Source organism: Aspergillus udagawae (assembly GCF_001078395.1).
Source record: "Aspergillus udagawae IFM 46973 DNA, scaffold_10, whole genome shotgun sequence".
Taxonomy (NCBI): Eukaryota; Fungi; Ascomycota; class Eurotiomycetes; order Eurotiales; family Aspergillaceae; genus Aspergillus; species Aspergillus udagawae.
In genome coordinates, this window is record NW_025091273.1 from 645,897 (window position 1) to 665,537 (window position 19,641).

Genomic DNA, 19,641 nt, shown 5'->3' on the forward strand with positions numbered 1-19,641 from the left:
AAAATGGGATGCTGGGGCTTTAAGTCTTAGGATGATTTCTTTACTCGCGAATTTTGTAAAGGCGCCAGGCTAATCACCCACCTAGACACAAGCCGTAATCTGGATGAGTTAAGCAAGGTGGTCATCATGAATGCCTGCAAATCTGCTGTCTACCAGTGCCAAGAGGATGTGCAGAAAAGAGATAAGTTTTAGCTCAAAGGACAGCCTTACTCACTAGCCGATATATTGAACGTTGATGAGAATGTAGAGGCTTTTGTCGGTGGAATGGTCCACTAAGTGTGGCTTATAGCTGAGTGCTCCCACAGCTGATACTCACTGGTCACTAGCCTTGGACCCTTCCACTTGGCGTCATTCATTGTGGCGCACGCGTTGATTATGAGGATGAGCTGATTAGCCTAACCCCCACCATAGTCACACCAGGCTCTGTTCCTAATCTGGGCCAAGCCCACCACCATAAATAAAAATTTGATGGTACTATTAAGGAAGCAGAAGGGACCTATATAGGAGATTCTAAAACATCTCTTAGGGCATGTGATTGGTGTGTTGGTTGTGGCTCTAATTCAAACTGCTCTGCTCCTGGCGGTGGTGGTAGTGACTAAGGAGGTTGATTATTAGCTATAACTAATATAATAATGCTGATCTGCATCTTAGCACTTATAGCCTCTGCAGTCTCCTTCAGAACACTATATATAGTTATGATCAACGGGCCTAACCCAATGATGAATGCAATAAGTTGACCAGTAGATGATATTGAATAGACGCCCTCAATATTATTCCACAAAAGAGTGAGCTCTATAGCTAAAATTAATATAATAGTACTGAATAGAGCTATACTGCCATACCACTTCTGTTGAATGTGGAACGCCTTAGGTGTTTCTGCAATCCTGTGAAGAGAATGCATTAGGTTAATAGAACTACTAAAAAGTTAGGGGCGTGCAAAAGTATATACCCATTAGGACCTTAACCTATAACACACTCCTAGGCTCTCTGCAATCATAGATTAGCACCCAGAGTTTCTAATACTTGCTGTTAATGTGCTTAGAAAGAATCTAGTCACTGACATAGCAGTCCTCAAGCTTTTTCCAGCACTGCATTTAGCCATGGAAGCTGTGGATGGCTCTGTATATCCCACTTTCTTCTCATCCTTCTGGGTAGAAATAAGTTCCAGATTACTGATTTAGTGATGGGAGAGAAGAAAATTCTTAGGCGCGTGACTAGCCCTCTAAGTATGGTTATAGATATTGTGATTATTATAAACAGGCTAGCCGCACCTAAAATGATTCTTGCAGCCAAAAGTCCACCTGTGCTAGGTGATATATTAACTTCAGTAAATAAAAAGAGCTTTGTGCCACAAGGGGTCTCCTGAAATGTTGAGCTGACTCTGGCAATCTAGAACTAAGAAGCATATGTTGCCCAGATTAGATTGAGGATGAAAGTCAAAGTGCTTCTTGCACCAACTTCCCAGAACTCATTTTGTATGCTTATTGCATGATCCTGACGATGGATAGGGAACACTATTGACCACCCATTGAATATCATGAAAAATATGATATAAATCTTGGCTATATAAGTATTGAGTGGTTGGGCTGTAACAATGAATGTAGCTATAAGGAGGGCGCTGTTAAAGACTAAATAACTATTAAGCAGACCTGGATGTTTGAGCGGGCAAATGAAGTATGTGTTTAAGATACAAGACGCGATCCACTGAAGGTATATGCCTAATCATATTCCTAGGCCATATATATCAGAATTTCCGATAAAGCCGCACCCTCTATCTCTGCGATCGTGGAGCTGAAACGATGGAGATGGCTAAGGGGAATAAAATTCCTGCTTTATATTATCTAGACTACTGTATCCTAAAACCGCAATAGCTAGAACTGATACAGCTGGGATAGAGGTTCTTGTACAGCGTGGCATTGTGAATGCTTGTATATGTAGTTGCAGTTAAATACCTAAGTACACAGCTACACATAAGGGTTGACAGAACTTGGTGAAAGGTAGAACATCAATCAAAAAAACCAGATTAGAGATCCATGTGCTATATTCAAACCATGCCACAGGAAAAATATTTTCATACCACATCTTCCATATGTGTTCTGTTTTCATGAGTAGAAAATAAAAAACCACACTTAACACCACGAGAGTAAACAGGCTGAAATGATGCATGGCCGCATTAACTACTAGCATATAATTAGCTAAAAAATATGACACCACCTGTCTAAAACACCACACGCACAAGAACCTACCAGGTCTAATAAGCTGTGCGTCAATGGCCATCACGCCACTTGTAAAAGTATCGGCTCACAGTGACCTAATGGCTGAGAACCTACTGCTAGCCACAAATCAGATGACCTGGGTTGGTGAAGTCATTCACTTAGTGAACTTAGTGATCATAATGGTGTTGTCAGCCAGCGGCTACCGAATTCAGTAAAGGATTTGACGGAATCAACTTGAATTCTGATTCGACCAATCAGATCGCGAGAAATAGACCATATTGCGATTTGACTCGTCCATTCATTCTCATTCATTTGCATTGCATCTTCCTGTCTATAAATTCTAGTATGAGATTGTAGATTAGAAGAATCAGACCTTCTTCCCTTGGTATTCCGCGTATATGCATTTACCATATAAACGCTATTACATCGGATTGGTTGACAGGCCCAATAATAATTTATCTAGATGATTTAGAATTAGTTGTATTCAGTCTGATTCCAGGTGAGTTCAAACCATGGCACTAAACCGCTGCGATTTCAAGTCCAAATTTTAGAAATCAGAACTAACTCTAATCCATTCTGATTTAGTGCGAGTTTCACTGTAAAATCCACCCCTAGGCCTAGATAGGCAGTCACTAACTAATCATGGTTAGAATCAGTTTGAGTTAATTTTGATTTAGGTTGGTTTCGGGTCTAAATTTTAATGGTTTTCAGAATTTCTCCTATGCCTCTGGCCTACTAAATAATATGCCTATAGAAAATCAATATCTTTATATAAAATATGTAGTAATTATAGTCATTTTAATCTATATCTAAAATATCAATTCAATATCTATAGGGTTGAATGGGTGGTGGTTAAAAATCATTCTTTAACTATAGTGATTCTCCAAGGTTGAAGCATATATATAAACCACCACTACTTTCATACTAACCCATGACCGAAATTATTATTCCCTTCTATCCCACCAATCACTAGATATTTTGAATTGATATTTCATGAGTAGATAGACTAGATACTAGGCTATCTACTAATATTAATATTTCTAGAGAAATCCCAGAAATTAGTGATTACCAAGCAAAAGAGTGATGGTTGGTTAACCTAGATAGATAAAACCTCAAAAATTATAACCAACAGTTAGACCAAATGGTTTTGAATTCTGAGGTGGGAAACCGCAACTAGTGCAGTTCTCTAGGCTAGGAAATAAACCCTTACCGCTGCGAGTTCAGTGAGGGTTGGATTCGATCTTATCAGTGCGGTTATGCAACTCTATAGTCTATCCAGGATACAGAGTTTCTAGTGAGATAATGCCAGATTCCTATGAGTGCCTAGCTAATTGGTAGGAGGGCTGAAGCTCTTAGGAGTGACAGGCCTATTTTCCAGGAGAGAAGGAACCTTTACTGAGAACCTAAGTTACCCAGACTTTTCTCTGGGAAAGAGTTAGTTCCCTAGACACTACCCTGCTGCTTTTAAGAACTGCATGGCTACTCCTTCCAATCGCAAGATGTTGCATCATCCCTGCCATAAGCCAGAGTACCTTTAAGGCACTGTCAGTCACCGCTAGTATAAAACAGAACCTTGCCAGCACCCTACGGAATCACCCATCCTTTTCGCTACCACTGTATCTTGCTTCTTTAAGATCCGCTTATGACCCATTTCATCTGCGAAAACAGGATCCCCCACGCCGCCGAACCGCCCCGCCATCATGTGATATCTCAGCTATCTGCAACATTGCAAACCCTCTCCTGCATCGCACCTGTACTGGGGTTTAACAACAGCGGAACCTTGTGCAAGAACTTGGTGTCAAACATGTCGCGGGAGAACGCCTCGCACTGGCTTGAGATCCTTGCTATGTGTCCAACCGATGAATTTTTGAAGTTAAAGCTGCCAACCGTTGCTGGTCTTCTACTCTGAAATGTCGACATCAAAACCAAGCCTTGCAGATCTATTAGAAATGGCATGATCGCCTTGACTAACCTGAAGCTCATGACATAATTAGAACTTGCGAGTATAGCTCCTCGTCATATCCTCCCAGTCGTTGAGCTCGAGAGGAAAGCAGATTGCGTAGTCCAACAGGTCAAAGAGATGCCCATACTAACAAGGCTGTGGCCAGAGCGCTGTCGCCTATTCATCAAGAAAGTAGCCCTTCAACGTCAGGACTGTCAACTATCCGCCGGTGCTCTCAAGCAGTCACTCCAACTATGGTTTGAGAGAACTAAATTGCGTTCCATGTCTTCTCCGCCTGCCTGACTGTGGTGCCCATCCCATGAGCAGGTGCTGGTGTCAGTGCTATAACACTCCGCACTTTCCGCAAGGGTCGTCAGCTCTCCGATGTGGAATGTGATATCCGACAAGAGTGTCGCTCCGACCGTACAGTCTATATGCTACACAGCACTACACAATAGAAGCTTTAGGTGACATAAACTCTCCTGATCCCTCAATGTTTCCCCTTAAATGGCCTCGTAGCGCCCAATGGACTGTTTTTTGGAACTGCGAGTATAAGAGCACACATATCGCCTGGCCTTCTTGAGAAGCCTGTGTACTTTGCAATGATATACACTCGGTTTGCCATGAGATTCGGGTACTAGAAGTCAACTGACACATATATACGCAGCGTTTCCTTGATGGAAATGCGCTGGGATGGTACCATGGCCGCTTTAGCCAACATGAATTGTATGACTGCTCAACCAGCTTTCTGCACCAGTGATCCTATTGCAGAGGTTTAACTAAAGTCATATAAAACATCTCATGCTATACGCTGCTCTACAACCTAGCGTGAGCAACATATTATAACTACAGTGAATGCCAATGCGTCATCATTGGCTGCCGACTTACATCCACTCATGATATCAGTGGTAGTGATGGGAAGCAGGCCATTTAAAAAAATATAAGTCGCACTTTCTTCCAGATCAACACTGTTGCCACCTCTTCCGCACACAGTGTAGACTGGGCTCCCACGACTGGTCTGGGAGCGAATGGTGCTCTACGAAGTGTAATGACGAGCCAACCTGACTTACTAGCACCCACAATGACTGAAACTCCGCCTGCCAACCCGACTATGCTCATAGGCACAGGAACAAAAGCCTCGTGGTGGTAGTCTCTCGTTTCAGCTAGCTGCCGTTGTTCTCCCGTGGTTTCTTTGGTTTCTTTAATATCTAGGGATCTGGCGGGTTTTGATGGTTCACTACATGTTTTTGTGCGTCTACTCTAGGTATCTGGTTGATCAACATGTACGTAAAAAGGCAGAGAAGACTTGGCAGGGTCTAAATCAACAAAAATAAGGTCGCCTTAATAAAACAGAAAGATAGAGCCCTGTGATATCAGAGAAGAGTTTTGAGAGTTCGATATGACCGCTAGGAAGTGGAAGCAAGACGCCGTTCTTGGCATAAACCACTATATTCTAGTGCGGCCTGGGATCGGATGTGTTGACGCATATCATAACTACATACTCCGTCAGCTATGATCCCTTAGTTCAGGAAAGGCAAACACGGACTCGTTAATCTCCTCAATAGTCAGTTTCTGATCCTCGTCAACCACTGCGTACCATCTGCTACCTTTTTGACTGGAGAAGCCAATTCTCTCCGAAATATTCTCTCTTGCTCGGGCGCTTGCTGCTTGCACCTTGCTAGCCCGGGGTTTACGAACTTTCTCGTAGAGCCGCAAGCCGGAATGTATGTCATTCGTATACAGATACGACTGTCCGAAGATAATGCCAAGAGCTGCGGCATCCTCAATTGCCTGACATGCACCCTGACTCTGATCTGGGAGCATAGGATGTGCGGCATCTCCAAGAATGCAGGTACGACCTCTGGTCCAATACGGGTAGGGCTCATGAGCGAAGAGCCGCCACGGTCGAATATCGACTGGATCAGCGTAGCTAAATAGCGCATGCAAGGCAGGATCGAGTGTGGGAAACGGTGCGAGCAGCTGTCTGCGGTCGCCAGCAAAATCCCAACCCTCCTCTATCTGCTCCTCCTTTTCATTCGTAGGAGTAGGGAAGAATATATAAAATGAGAGGATTTCGCCTTCACGGCAAGGAGCGAAGACGATCTTTTCCAGCCCCTGCCCGCCCCAGTACTCCAGGGCATTATTCTGGGACATGTCTGCAAGCCCAAGCCTACAGACATCGGCTGTCTGGACAACGCAATGATAGCAAGTAGATGTAGCCCGTTTTCGTTGAGGATATATCCCAAGTGCTCGGCGGACGGATGACTAGGCAATTATCTGTCACTGACTAAGTGAGAACCATATGCACGGCCGACCTACCCCAACGCCATCGGCACCAATAATCAGGTCATGCCTGACAGTCACGTCGTTTTGGAAACTGACCGTTCCAATTGCATGATCGACCGAATCACAGCTGTGATAGCGTTTCAACATAGCGGGTTCGCCCAATCCTGGTCCAGTGGCTGATTCCATCAGCATTGCATGCATGTCAACTCGGAAGAAATTATAGTATCCCTGGCCCGTCAGCAGGGATAGATGGTACTATAATGAGCCCAGAGTGACGCACATAGCCCCATTTGCCTGTGTATTCCGACAGATCGTAGATACTCTGTATCTCTCCGCTGTTGAGAGTATGTCGAATCAGCTTTTGAATATTACATGGTCTCCCGCGGGAGATATCGACATTCCACTCGTTTAGCCACTTAGTTCCATTTGCACCGCAACTAATAGAAGCTCCTAAACTACCGGAGTAATCTCCTCGTTCGTAGATTGTTACTCTGTGGCCTGTCCGACGAAGAGATGTTGCGGCAGCAAGGCCCCCTGGAATCTCTAGTCAACTACCTGAAAGTCCATCAAGATTTGGCGTGGAGGAAAGAGAGGAAATTCAGGGGCAGACAGAATGGAGGCACATTAAAACACTTACCGATCCCACCGCCAATGATAGCCACACTCAACTGGCGCCACTGATGTGATACAGAACTCATGTCAGGTGTTCTTTAGTCGATACAGAAGATGAACGTCAAGATGTCAACTTTGGCGGGTATTTGTACCAGAAGGCAGAATTCTGGTATCGCTGCATGTAGCGGAGAAAGGCGATTCATCGACTGGCAGTGTGTTGGTCACCTTGCATATCGGCTGCGCATCTGGTTAGTAACGCACTGGGTACCGTTGTCTTTGCTATACCATCGCAGTGGTGTCTTAAGCCACCCGCGTTCTGCAAGGGGTCTAGAACTGCATCATTTTCTACCCAGGCGACTCAGACGAGAGAATGGATGCTGTACAGTAAAGAGAGCAACCATCCGATTAGGGCCTTATATGTCCCTAACAAGATTGCCCTTCCTGCTCAGACTCCTCATAGTGGGTCGAGAGACATGCATCTAGGTAGTGTAACCCAGCTTGCATGGTACGACGGAGTTCATAAGGAAGCCAAGGACATCACGACCGCAGAGGACTCAAGGGGCGCGAGAAATAATCGGCCATACCATGTAGGACCTTTGGACCTCACAAAGAATCATTACGAACCCTATCGTTTAATCGATCTTCTCGAGGCATGTACCTCTCTACATACTGCAGGAGTGTTCCGTCTTGATGGATGTATCTATCGTACTTGGTTTTCACCTAGCTCGGAAGTGCTGCTGGCATTGCCCCTGGTTATATATAAAATTTGGTTCATTAAGCAAATTTGTCGGGTATCTGCGGCGGCCAAAATAGGGGACTCAGCAGATATATATGGCCCCACCACTTTAAAAAACGTATAAGAACCGTCACTTTGATTCCTTCCCTTCTCTGTTTATTATCCAGCAAGTCATCTATCCGCGCATACAATGACCGATTCCGACTCCTACGACCTCGTCAGCTTTGCCTTCAACGGCCCATTCAAACACAGCGAACGATCACCGATATTCATAGACGCCAAAAACCCTTCTCGCGCGCTCAGTGCAGGGCCGTTTAAGCGACTCGTCTGCGCGCTGATTGCCGGGTTCAAGGCTCATCATGTTCAGGTAGGCGACTGCGTGCTTGTTCAAATGGACAATTATGTACAACTACCCCGGCCTCCCAACGAAGGCTCATCTGACGGATGCTAGATCCTTCATTCCGCCGTCTATCTTGCAATTGTCGGTGCTGGGGGCGTCTACATGGGCTGTAGCCCTACGTCTTCACGCCACGAGCTCGAGCATTTTGTGAAGCTGTCTGATCCTCGAATCATTTTGACGGCAGAGAGCACCCTCTCCATGGTTCGAGACGTGTGCGAATCTTCCTCTCTGCCGCGTCAAATCTGCCTTGTCACCGAGACTGCCATCGAGGAGCTCATCACTTTCGCAAATGAAGATATTGACCACGCTCTGCCTTGGGCAAACAAAGAAAGCATATCAACCGAGTCGATGTCAGAATACCACCTCACTGCACTAGCAACCCACGGATCAACCCCCTGGCTTCGTATCCCCACAGTCGAACTGGCCAGATCGACCCCAGCAGCAATGTTCACCACCAGCGGTACAAGCGGGCTCCCCAAAGCAGCGATTCGGACGCACCATACCATCATTTCGCACCACTTGACCGTCCATTACACACCTCGTTACATGTCCGACGAAGGTCTAGACGCAAATGCAAGCTCAGTTCGCCGCCTGCTTGCCCTCCCTGCCTACCATTCCTTCGGTGACTTTTGGAACAACCTCTTCCCCTTGCGCTACGGTGAGCCGCTGTACATTCTACCGCGATTCGACCTCGCCGAGTTCATTGCGGCCGTAGAGCAGTTCCACATAAACGAGACCTATCTCGTCCCGGTGGCGGTGCAGATGATTGCTCAGGCGGGCAAGTCTAATCGGCGAATCCGGGAGAGCCTCGCATCATTACGGTATATTGGAGTGTCGGGTGCGCCAGTGGACGCGGCCTCCTTGCAACGATGCGAGGAAGTCTTGCATCCAGATGCGTGTGTGAGTCAACTGTGGGGAATGACGGAGGTGGGAGTGGTTTTTCAGAATCGGTATGGGGATCGGGCCTATCCGGGAAGTCTGGGGACTCTGCTGGAGGGCTATGAGGTGAAGCTTGTTGATCCGACCGGGGATGATGTGGTTGGGCAGCGGAATGAAACAGGAGATGCAGAGCAGCCAGCGGCAGGAGAACTCTACATTCGCGGACCAGGGGTCTTGTCCGGATACAAAGGGCGGAGTGACGCAGTTGTGAACGAGGAGGGGTGGTTTCCCACAGGCGATATGGTCTACGAGAAAGATGGGCACTGGTTTATTGTGGGTCGGACAAAAGAGCTGATCAAGGTGAGAGGGTACTCGGTAGCGCCGGCGGAGATTGAGGCGCTACTGCTGGAGAAAGAGGCGAGGATAGCAGATGTGGCAGTTCTAGGAGTGAAGACAGGGGATGGTGATGGAGAGGAAGCGCCCAGGGCGTACGTGGTTCGGTTGAAAGGGGAAGGCAGTAAGGGGGCGATGCAAGGGGGAGTAACCGAGGAGCAGATCTGCGCCATTGTGCAGCAACACCTGGCCAGTTATAAAGCTTTAGAAGGGGGCGTAGTCTTTGTCGATAGCATTCCGCGAACAGATATTGGGAAGCCTGCTCGGTCGAAGCTGGCTAGATTGGATCGGCAGCGCGAGGAGTTGGCAGCCTTGCTCCGGGCGAACTAGAGAGAATCCGCGAGTTACTGCCCCCCTAGCTGATTGGACAAAAGACCAATACAGAAGAGTACAGGAAGTTAAAATACATAGATGTCTACCTTAAATAAATAGAAATAACCAATCAGCTTAGGGGCGTGCTTAGTGGCTTGGAAGACCCACAAATTGTACTGTACTGTGCTAGACCACTATAGCATATAAATGCGAGCTAGTTAAGTGTACTGATCACATACGCCGCCTCATCAAAACTTTTGCCTGGGTATCCACCAAAAGTACCTCATCGATCATCGTATTGCCCGGCCGGCACTTCCCATCAGGTAAACGGAATTCATACCCGACCAGCAAATGGGCCAGGATCATCTTGATCTCGTTGGCAGCAAAGAACCTACCCGGACAAGCGTACTTCCCATGGCCGAAGTGAAGACTTGTTTGGTCTGTGGTGGCAAACTGATGTCGGTGTGCCTCGGCAGGGTGGGCCCTACGCCGCCGAGAGTAGCGATATCCGTCGAATTCTGGGTCGTACTCTGCTTCCTTTGTAATATCTGCAGCTGGTACCGCCAGATGCGTCCCTCGGGGGAGAATTGTGCCGTCAGATAGGGTGAGATCGCGCATGACGATGCGTTGGAAGCTCACTAACTGGGGTTAGTCGGCGGTTACTTTACACTCTAGGAGAAGGTAGGGGACAACGAACGTAGAGCTGGCGGATTTAAGCGCTGAACCTCCTTGATGAAGCTGTCGAGGTCCCACATCTTGGTAAGAGTCGTCTTTCTGTATTCACCGCCATCTTCTGCGACGGCCTGAAGGACCTCACGACGCAAGGGTTCAACATAGTTTCCATAGACACAGAGATCGTAAACAGCCTGAGTTGCCGAGGCGGTGGTTGTATGGATGGCTGCAAGACTGAGGATGAGCTGACGGTGCGCAAGTTTCTCGGGTCGACCATCAGACGGGCTAGCTTTATCCATCATCCACTGGAGTAGATCAGCCGGTTTCTCATCCCCTGGGTTCTCGGCTTGCTGAGCACGTCGTTCGCGAACCAGAGAGCCGATGACTCGGTCTGCCGTACCGAGGCCCCGGCGAATAGCCCAGTAACGAGGAATAATAGGAGCGATGAGCGGGCGCATCCAGCGTGGAAAGCGGCGGAGGATGGCCATGGTGAGGAAGACATCCCCAGTGAAGTGAATAGAAAGATTGAGCCATTCTTCGTTACGACAGGTGGGAAGCCCGACGAAGATACGTGCAGAGATGCGAGCGACGATGCGCAGAATGACATCGTAGATACAAACAGGAGTCCAGTCGTCGACGGTGAGATTGCTGGGCAGCTCACGCGCGAGTGCAAAGTCCAGTTCGGATTTGACAATGTGAATAAGATTCCCAAGACGGGGGGTCAGTTCAGTCTGCAAAACGTAGGTGTGTAGGATTCCCTCATCCAGGATGTCGATGGTCGAATACCTGCCGAGAAGGTTCTAATCCAGACCGAAAGGTCAATGAACAATGTGGACAGAGGGAAATATGAGGGATACCTTCATATGTGCCTTGATCGCACTGAGCTGCTCATCTGGCTTGGAGTGTAGTTCGTCGACAAAACGGGTGGGAATGGCCAGGATGTCGGTGTCAACGCGCGCTATCCTGAACATGCCATTTTTGTATTGTCGACATCCCTGCTGGATATGATGGAGGGCGTCCTTCGAGAACCGAAGGCCGACAAGCCAGCGCGGTTCCCAGCGAGAGCGAAAGCCTACAAATGGAGCTTGCAAGTGAGGGGAGAAGATCACCTTCTGCAGTCTATACCCTATTACAATGCTAAGCGCAATAAGACTCAATTTCACAAGGGAACTCGACTCCTGGAGCCAGGGATTGGTGTAGAACAACTCCATGATATTCCGTGTCTGTGAAGGTGGTTCATGACAAAGGACTAGCCAGTGCTGTGAACTATATATGTAGCGAAAAGCACCGGGCTGCAAGGGGCTCAATCATGCCGACTTCAAGGCCAGCTCATCCTCCATTCTGCGATCCCTCACCGTCCACACCGGCACTCCATGATACCCACACCAACTCCGCCACCCAACCATCTTCTGCGCGAGCGGCGTCATTCCTTCCAGAACATCTCTGGGCAGGTCGACGTGGGCCTCCATGGGTGTGAAGTGCGCTGGATGCATAGTCACACTCAACCCGCGCCGGTTCTCCGTTGATTGATTCTCTCCAGCGCCATGCCACACGCTTCCTAAATACAGCACGGCATCACCTGGCTGCATCAAAGCACCGACGGTATTCTCAGGCACTGCACCTGCAAGCTCCCCCTCGCTCCACCGATGACTCCCAGGAATCAACCTCGTCGCACCGTTGTCCTCCCGGAACTCGGTAAGAGCGATAAAGAAGTTAACCATGAGCTCTGGCGCACCCGGACCAAGATACCGCGTAATCCCATATAGACTGTCGTCGCGGTGGAGACCTTGGGCCTTCTCTCCCGGTTCGACTTGGAGCACAGCGCCACGATTCACCCAATAGTCACCGAATGGCGCGGTAAAGAAAGAGTCAGAGACGGCATGCATCAAGGGGTGGTTCAGGATAATGGTGCGGTATGTAGATGAGATTCTGGCTAGATTTCCCATGTGCTTCGTGCGAGAACCGACGGTCTTCTTGTACAGTTCCCCAGTGCTCGCTAGAGGGCCGGTAATGGTGGCACTGAGGTAGGGCTCAACTTCTTCATTGAGAGCAGTAACGACGGAGTCGGTGATAAATTGGCGCACGATGACGGCACCTTCACTCGCTATGAGTTGGCTTATTTCCTCTGAAGACGTCGAGGCGTCGACAGTGCGGACGGTGGTAGGACGAGGTGAGACTGTCATTGTGGCGGATAACTTCCCATATACTTCATTCAGGTAAGATATTCCTGAAGTTCTGTAAAAGGATACAGTGTCTATAAGTTGAATCTCAACAAGTCCTGTATTGAATAGCGGTGTGTCAAGCTCTGGAGGGTGGTATCAATCCTATGCAAGGGGCGAGGAAGGAGGGGTGGGAAAAGACATATAATGCATATGAGATCGCGGTGAGCGTTGGAGAGGCACGGTAACCGCTCATTAGCAGCAAGATGATAGCCCTTGTGCTCTGTGCCGTGCTCGCGGTGTCATACGTCGTTGGGACAGCCCTTCGCAACCTATACTTCCACCCTATGCGTCGCGTCCCTTGCCACTGGCCATGGATTGCGTTCCCTTTGCTGCGCCACATATCAGCCGTCCGAGGCAACGTGGATCTCGACATCAAGCGATGGCACGAACGATACGGCCCGGTTGTGCGGTTTTCAGCCGATGAGGTCTCATTCATCACCTCTGAAGCGTGGAATGAGATCTATGGCCGCCATGACCGCCGCCACTCCCTCCCCAAGTCCAAGTTCTCAAACAGCAACACCGCAGATATCATCAATGCGAACGATAGAGATCACGCCAGATACCGTAAGGCGCTCGCCCACGGGTTCTCTATCAAAGGTGCTCGCGAACAAGAGCCCTTGATTCAGGGTCATATCGACAAGCTTATCGCACAGCTCCAGTCTTCTGCAGATGCACGCCAGCCCGCTGATCTGGTTACCTGGTATCGACTCACCACCTTCGACATAATAGGTGATTTGGCATTTGGCGAGCACTTTGGTGGTCTCGACAACGGGCGCTATCATCCCTGGGTCGCCTTTATGACCAGGTACACGCGTCTAATTCCCTTCTTCAAAGCGATGGACGCGTACCCAGTCATCTTCCGCACCGCGTTCGCTTTCATGTCGACGTCATCCCAGGCGATTATGGAACAAATGCAGTATAGTCGGGCGTTAGTTCACAAACGCATCCACTCGGTTTCATCGAGCGTTCAAGGCCGCCCGGACTTCGTGGACTCCATTATGCGCCAGCAGGGGACAAAGAACGAGATGTCGAAGATGGAAATTGAGGCCAATGCCAGCGTCATCATCATCGCAGGTAGCGAGACTCCAGCCGATCTGCTATGCGCGGTGACATACTGGCTATTACGGACACCTGAGGTCCTTCTTCGTGTCCGGGATGAGTTGCGAGATGCGATCACTACCCCAGCTGATATAACCTTCCATGCCGTTGCCGCAAAGTTACCTCTTCTAACAGCATGTCTTAACGAGGCATTGCGACTCTATCCCTCCGTGCCCGGTGGTTTGCAGCGCGTTACAGTATCCCCGATTACCCTCTTGGGGTTTACCATCCCTCCTAACGTGAGTCCAAACATTATAGGCAACAATTTCCTCAACTAACAGAAAGCAGATCCAGGTCGGCCTCCACCAATTCGCAGCCTACACCTCGCCATTCAACTTCCACCGCCCCGATTGCTTCCTCCCGCAACGTTGGGATCCAGAAGTGACCAATAACCCAGCGTCGCCCTTCTACAACGACAACCGCGAGGTATTCCAACCCTTCTCGGCCGGGCCACGCAACTGCATTGGCAAGAACCTAGCATACGCAATAATGCGAACGGCCCTTGCGAGAGTGCTTTGGGAATTCGACCTGGAGCTGTGCCCTGAGAGTGAAAACTGGCATGTACAGAAGACGTATGGTTTATGGGACAAGGGGCCGTTGCTCTGTCGGCTGCGCAGAAGGGAAAGGGCAAGGTAATTAGGAACAGCTCTCGTCCACTTATTGTGCAGCTAGCTGAGTGGATTATCGACTATTTTCCATGTCCAACTTGCTCCCAGTACAAGTATCAATCCGAGAACAACGCGTAACATGATACTTCCACCACCCGTACCATCTTCATTCCACCCGTTGGCGACCCTGGCTGATACAGGTATAAAGTCCAATTTTGGAGCCCCCTTGATAGCCTTTGACGCAGCCCTGGCTGGCATATCGCCGGAGTATGGCAGCACATACCTGCCGAAGAATCGCAGGTAGAAAGTATCGCGAGCATGTAAACGGACGACCGTCCGCGCCACGCTGTATATTTTGTCCACACGCCCATTTCGCTCAACTGTATACTGCCTCAACCGCTCATCAAGCTGCTCCGTGCTTGGTTTCCCGACCTGGCCGGAGATGAGAAACTCGTGGAGTAGATTCGCAAGGCTAGCGGCGTCTTCGATGGCGCAATTGGCACCTTGTCCGGTGTTGGGGGCCATCTGCCTTCTCTAAGCTGCGACTTGGGGATAGACGATGGATGTCACGTACCTTGTGTATACTGTCTCCAATGCATACTATGCGCTTGTGGTGCCAAGTACCAAAGACGTTTTCCTCGAGGACTGTCATGTTATGTCTTGTTCTCCGATCCCAGAGGTCGCGAAACGTCACCTCGCCCCAGATAATGTCCTCCGCGTATCTCTCGACCACGGATGCCGTATCGGCTGCTGTGAAACGAGGCATATCGCCATCGGTATAGACATATTTCCGGTCAAGCTTCCAGATCAGAAACCAAAACGTCCGATCGTGGCTTCCTGGGAAAGTCAAGAAAGACCGCTTGTTGTTGAGGCTGGCAACGTGCTCGCCCGCCTCAAATCCGGGCACGGCAGAGGAAATCCCGTAAATGCACGCATACTCCGCTGAGAGGCCTGTCAAACTTTTGAGCCGCTTTCTGCGTTTTTCAAGGAGGATGTGCTACAGACCTTTCTTCTCTCCTGGTTCTATGCTCTGTCCCTCCTCGGCAGAGATCCTCCACATTTCTCTGCGCACAATGCTATGCACCCCATCACAACCCACCACCAGATCCCCTTTATAAAGCCCTCCATCCTTCGTTCTAACCAAGACCGCTTCTTGTTCGTCTCCTTTATCCTTGACAAACTCAATCCGCACAACCTCCTTGTCACAGAGAACGTGACTTCCTTCTCCTCCTTTTCTCGTCACTTTTCCCGGTTGCTCAGCCCGTCCGCCAATCCCGAGTCCCTCTGTAAGAATACAGAGCAAGGTCCTCCTTTCCAAAAAGGCAAACGGCAACCCAAACCTATCGCCCACGACCCGTGGAGACTCATTTGTTGCAACATACCCATTTTTGCCCGGAAAGCGAAGATGTGCTTTGTGTAGGGGCTCGATTTCATCCTGAACGCTCTGAAAGAGGCCTAGTTGGTCAAGGATCCGGCCGCCATGAGGGAGGATTCCGATAGAGGCGCCTTCTTGAGGAGTAAATGACGAACGCTTCTCAAGCACCGTGTATTTTATCACTGTTTTGGCACTGGGATTGTCTTGGAGGGAGATGTTTAGCGCAGATAGAGCATGGGCGAGCGTTAAGCCGGCGATGGAGCCGCCAATTATTAGGATTCTTAGCTCGTCTCTCGCAGGCTTTCCGGCCATTAGAACATTCAGTATAACTAGCCATACAGTGATGAGAATTCGGGGCATATAGTAACTTAGATGTAACGCTCTCTGCACTATACGGGGGCAGACTTTACGTCAGATCTAGTCCACGCGCGTAGAATCGTCCATTGCATCCCCTTCAATTAGTTTTCAGTTCGAGTCACCGCCAGTTCATCCCTTGCTTCAATAAGACGCCACATTGGATGTAACCAAGTCATTCTTCCTTGAAACCAGCCCTTACTTCAGCCTGTCTGACAGACCAGAAACAGAAGGCGTACGCCCCATCAAAGATAGCAAACGCCGCAGCCGCCCAGTAAATCAGCGGATTCATCGTCCATGCCCACAGATCTGGCCAGTAGTGTGCACGGAAAAAGACTCCAGCAATGGCACTGCCCGTACCAATAACGCGAGACGCCCTACCACTCAGTTAGAACAAGGACAAAGAAGGTATTTGAATGGGGGAGAGAACCTACCAGATGAGCCAACTCGCGCCACTCGATCGCCACGATCTCACGAGCCCACACAGCGCCGTCGCACTAGTCATGATTTGACAAGCCAGCCCGCCATAGTAAAATGCTGTCAGAGGGCCCACGACCTTTGCAAGGCAGACATGTCCAGCAGCCCAAAGAGCTGTAACAATGACGAAGCAGACATGTAACCGATACCCGCGCAGAGGCGAATTCCCCCGTGATTCAGGGCTGTATTTGAGAGCGGTAGATACTACAACAAGGTTTAGTGTAAACCAAGCAGTGACTATCTGGAGGCGCGGCGGTGGGTAGAGAATGGCGTAGACGAGCTCCCAGGCGAGGTTGCAGGATACAGGGACGATCGGTACCCAACAGGCATCATCGCGGCGAGCGGTGCGGATCGTGGCGATATAACACGTCAGCCAGCCTGCTGCCATAGCAAAAAGAAGTGCGTCAGAGATCCATTTGACCGATTGGAAGGATTGGGGGGCTTTGGTGAAGTCTAATGAGTCCATTATTGCTTTGGTAGTTGCCGGAGGGTAATCGCTTGATCCTCAAATTATAGGAACCCCAGCGTGATTAAATTAGGGATACTTACGAAGAAGCCTCTCTGGATGTGAGGGAGCCAGACCCTTGCATCGACAGCTCTGTTGCAAGGTAATATGCAGCGTTTTTGCTTTTGAGCCCCCTTGCAAGGTGCGCTCCGGCTTCGGTGTGCGACAGACTATGGCTGTATCCAATGCCAAGTATGACCCATCATATCGATAGATTATCGTGATAAATTCTGAACACGCCAGTGGTGAATTTTCTCTCAATTTCGCCCTCAAGATGGCTCCAAGCATCACCACGCCTCTAGTTCCGGCCGTTGAGGGCGACACTCGACAGAGTGCAAAATTGAGCCCGGAACAGGTGCCCAAACCAAATCCTCCGTTGTTCTCACAGTATCAAACTAAGGAAAGATAGATCATAGCAGCCCCTATAGACTACCTCTTGTCTCTACCGGGAAAAGACCTCCGCAGCCGCCTGATCGAGGCTTTCAACGAATGGCTCAACGTCTCACCGGACAAACTCGATCTTATCCGACGAGTGATCGAGCTCTTGCACACTGCCTCACTACTGTAAGCATCTTCGTAGCTCGTGACATGCCGAGGTGTCTGACTTTTGCAGGATTGATGACATTCAGGACTCCTCCAAGCTCCGGCGGGGTCAACCGGTCGCTCACAGTATCTTTGGAATTGCACAGACGATCAACTCAGCAAACAGTGCATATTTCGAAGCCCAACATGAGCTACACAAGCTGAATGACCCCCGCGCAATTCAGATATTCACAGAGGAACTTCTTCGGCTGCACCGTGGTCAGGGGATGGACCTGTACTGGCGGGACACCCTGACATGCCCGTCCGAAGAAGAATATCTCGAAATGGTGGCTGATAAAACGGGAGGGCTGTTTCGGCTCGCAATTAAGCTGATGCAGTGTTCGAGCAATAGCAAACAGTGAGTGCCCCACTCGCTAAGGACAAAGACTCTGGACCGGCTAATTGGAGCGAACAGCGACTACGTCCCTCTTGTCGACTTGATGGGCGTCATCTTTCAGATTCGCGATGACTACCAGAATCTACAGAGCGGGACGTACATTCAGAATAAGGGATTCGGGGAGGATTTGACGGAGGGCAAGTTCTCGTTTCCTATAATTCATGCAATCCGGTATGGCGCGCAGAGCCTACAGCTCCTCAACATCCTCAAGCAGAAGACGGAAGACGTGACTGTCAAGAGATACGCGATAAGTATTATGGAAGCTGCGGGGAGCTTTGCATACTGCCGCGCAAGGATAGCAGAACTGGCCACAGAGGTGAGGTTGATGCTCCAGGAAATTGCGCGCCCTACGACTGGGACTGGCGCCTCGGAGGGCAAAGGTGTCGCCGAGTTCCTGGATGTACTGGAGATCAAACAGGACAGTTCATATTCTCATTGTGTAACTTGCAGGGAGGGGTCGTGAAGTCCAACAGAGTAGTGTGATTATATAGTAGACCAGCCATCGTCAATGGGAAGGACAGCTCCGTTGATTCGAGAAGCCTCATCGGAGCACAAAAACACAATAGTAGACGCTACTTCGCCCGGCATCATGACCCCATATCCATCTGCCCGGTTTGCGTACACGGCGGAAAAGATAGGCTTGAGCATTGATGTGGCTTCCTGGTCAAACCTAGCTGGATCAACACTATTTAGTATCCCGGTTGCGACGCCTGCTGATAGTCAGACGAACTGTGAATCCACGCGCCCTGGAAAAGAAAGGAATATCATACCCCCCGGACACAGCACGTTGCACCGGATATTCTCCCCTTTGAATCTCCAAGCGACGTTCTTCGTCGCTCCGATAAGACCATGCTTACCTATTCCATATTAGAGCCCATATTAGAGCCGGCCTTGAACTGTGTTCAATGGAGCGAAGAGAAACGCACTCGCCGTATAGGCTACGCCTGCCGCGGCACCACTCATTCCAGCCCGGCTCGCCATGTTTATAATAACCCCGGACTTCTGATTCCTCATAACTCCGATAACCTCTCTCATCAGTTTTACCGGCGCCGTAAGGTTGACAGCCAGACACCGATCCCAGTCTGCGTCCGTGACGGCGTCCACGCTAGCATTATGGTCGATTACGCCAGCAATATTCATCAGAATGTCAATACGGCCATCGAAGGCAGAGGTACAGGCTTCAACAATCTTCCTTGGCGCGTCAGGGCCTGTAAGGTCGCATTGCAGTGTCCGACACTTGTCACTGGCGTCAAGAGCGGCTGGAAAGGGCGATATGTCGACGGCGAAGACACTGGCCCCAGCTTCTAGGGCAGCTACTGCGGCAGCTAGCCCTATTCCTGACGAGGCACCAGTGATTATTGCGACCTGCACTGAGGGTTAGTTTACCGTCGTGCGGTGGTTAGTAGCGCAGTACTCACGCGATTCTGGAGACAGCCCATCGTAATAGTCATTTCTTCTTTGCACGAACGGACGAGGATTGCACCTAGAGAAACACGAACCGAGCAAACGCAGACTCTTCGACAAGATTATTGGGGCCACTGGCCACTCCATCTTTGGCTTTGGCCAGCCGGACAG

The 19,641-nt window shown here is 49.5% G+C and overlaps 9 protein-coding genes across 9 annotated transcripts; 3 read left to right on the forward strand and 6 right to left on the reverse strand.

Moving 5' to 3' along the window:
* Window positions 1-5,564: 5,564 nt before the first annotated feature.
* Window positions 5,565-6,636, reverse strand: Aud_002036 (uncharacterized protein; the record flags this gene model as incomplete). Its single annotated transcript, XM_043296038.1, has 3 exons — window positions 5,565-5,652; window positions 5,705-6,423; window positions 6,478-6,636. 3 exons carry the CDS (start codon window positions 6,634-6,636, stop codon window positions 5,565-5,567), a joined length of 966 nt encoding a protein of 321 aa, XP_043151973.1.
* Window positions 6,637-7,982: 1,346 nt separating this feature from the next.
* On the forward strand, window positions 7,983-9,794 carry Aud_002037 (putative NRPS-like protein biosynthetic cluster; the record flags this gene model as incomplete). Its single annotated transcript, XM_043296039.1, has 2 exons — window positions 7,983-8,159; window positions 8,244-9,794. The coding sequence occupies 2 exons, from the start codon at window positions 7,983-7,985 to the stop codon at window positions 9,792-9,794; spliced, it is 1,728 nt and encodes a 575-aa protein (XP_043151974.1).
* A 213-nt stretch (window positions 9,795-10,007) lies between these two features.
* On the reverse strand, window positions 10,008-11,659 carry Aud_002038 (cytochrome P450; the record flags this gene model as incomplete). The annotated part of the gene is made up of 3 exons (XM_043296040.1): window positions 10,008-10,414; window positions 10,474-11,248; window positions 11,306-11,659. The coding sequence occupies 3 exons, from the start codon at window positions 11,657-11,659 to the stop codon at window positions 10,008-10,010; spliced, it is 1,536 nt and encodes a 511-aa protein (XP_043151975.1).
* A 96-nt stretch (window positions 11,660-11,755) lies between these two features.
* Window positions 11,756-12,631, reverse strand: Aud_002039 (phytanoyl-CoA dioxygenase family protein; the record flags this gene model as incomplete). Its single annotated transcript, XM_043296041.1, has 1 exon — window positions 11,756-12,631. The coding sequence occupies one exon, from the start codon at window positions 12,629-12,631 to the stop codon at window positions 11,756-11,758; it is 876 nt and encodes a 291-aa protein (XP_043151976.1).
* Window positions 12,632-12,873: 242 nt separating this feature from the next.
* Aud_002040 (cytochrome P450) lies at window positions 12,874-14,404 on the forward strand (the record flags this gene model as incomplete). The annotated part of the gene is made up of 2 exons (XM_043296042.1): window positions 12,874-14,007; window positions 14,057-14,404. The coding sequence occupies 2 exons, from the start codon at window positions 12,874-12,876 to the stop codon at window positions 14,402-14,404; spliced, it is 1,482 nt and encodes a 493-aa protein (XP_043151977.1).
* A 32-nt stretch (window positions 14,405-14,436) lies between these two features.
* On the reverse strand, window positions 14,437-16,063 carry Aud_002041 (FAD-dependent oxidoreductase; the record flags this gene model as incomplete). Its single annotated transcript, XM_043296043.1, has 3 exons — window positions 14,437-14,901; window positions 14,951-15,327; window positions 15,382-16,063. 3 exons carry the CDS (start codon window positions 16,061-16,063, stop codon window positions 14,437-14,439), a joined length of 1,524 nt encoding a protein of 507 aa, XP_043151978.1.
* A 217-nt stretch (window positions 16,064-16,280) lies between these two features.
* Aud_002042 (uncharacterized protein) lies at window positions 16,281-17,048 on the reverse strand (the record flags this gene model as incomplete). Its single annotated transcript, XM_043296044.1, has 2 exons — window positions 16,281-16,482; window positions 16,540-17,048. The coding sequence occupies 2 exons, from the start codon at window positions 17,046-17,048 to the stop codon at window positions 16,281-16,283; spliced, it is 711 nt and encodes a 236-aa protein (XP_043151979.1).
* A 313-nt stretch (window positions 17,049-17,361) lies between these two features.
* Window positions 17,362-18,529, forward strand: Aud_002043 (FPP/GGPP synthase family protein; the record flags this gene model as incomplete). Its single annotated transcript, XM_043296045.1, has 4 exons — window positions 17,362-17,442; window positions 17,497-17,651; window positions 17,701-18,027; window positions 18,085-18,529. 4 exons carry the CDS (start codon window positions 17,362-17,364, stop codon window positions 18,527-18,529), a joined length of 1,008 nt encoding a protein of 335 aa, XP_043151980.1.
* Window positions 18,530-18,549: 20 nt separating this feature from the next.
* Aud_002044 (SDR family NAD(P)-dependent oxidoreductase) lies at window positions 18,550-19,505 on the reverse strand (the record flags this gene model as incomplete). The annotated part of the gene is made up of 4 exons (XM_043296046.1): window positions 18,550-18,776; window positions 18,837-18,923; window positions 18,993-19,431; window positions 19,485-19,505. 4 exons carry the CDS (start codon window positions 19,503-19,505, stop codon window positions 18,550-18,552), a joined length of 774 nt encoding a protein of 257 aa, XP_043151981.1.
* Between the last annotated feature and the right edge of the window lie 136 nt (window positions 19,506-19,641).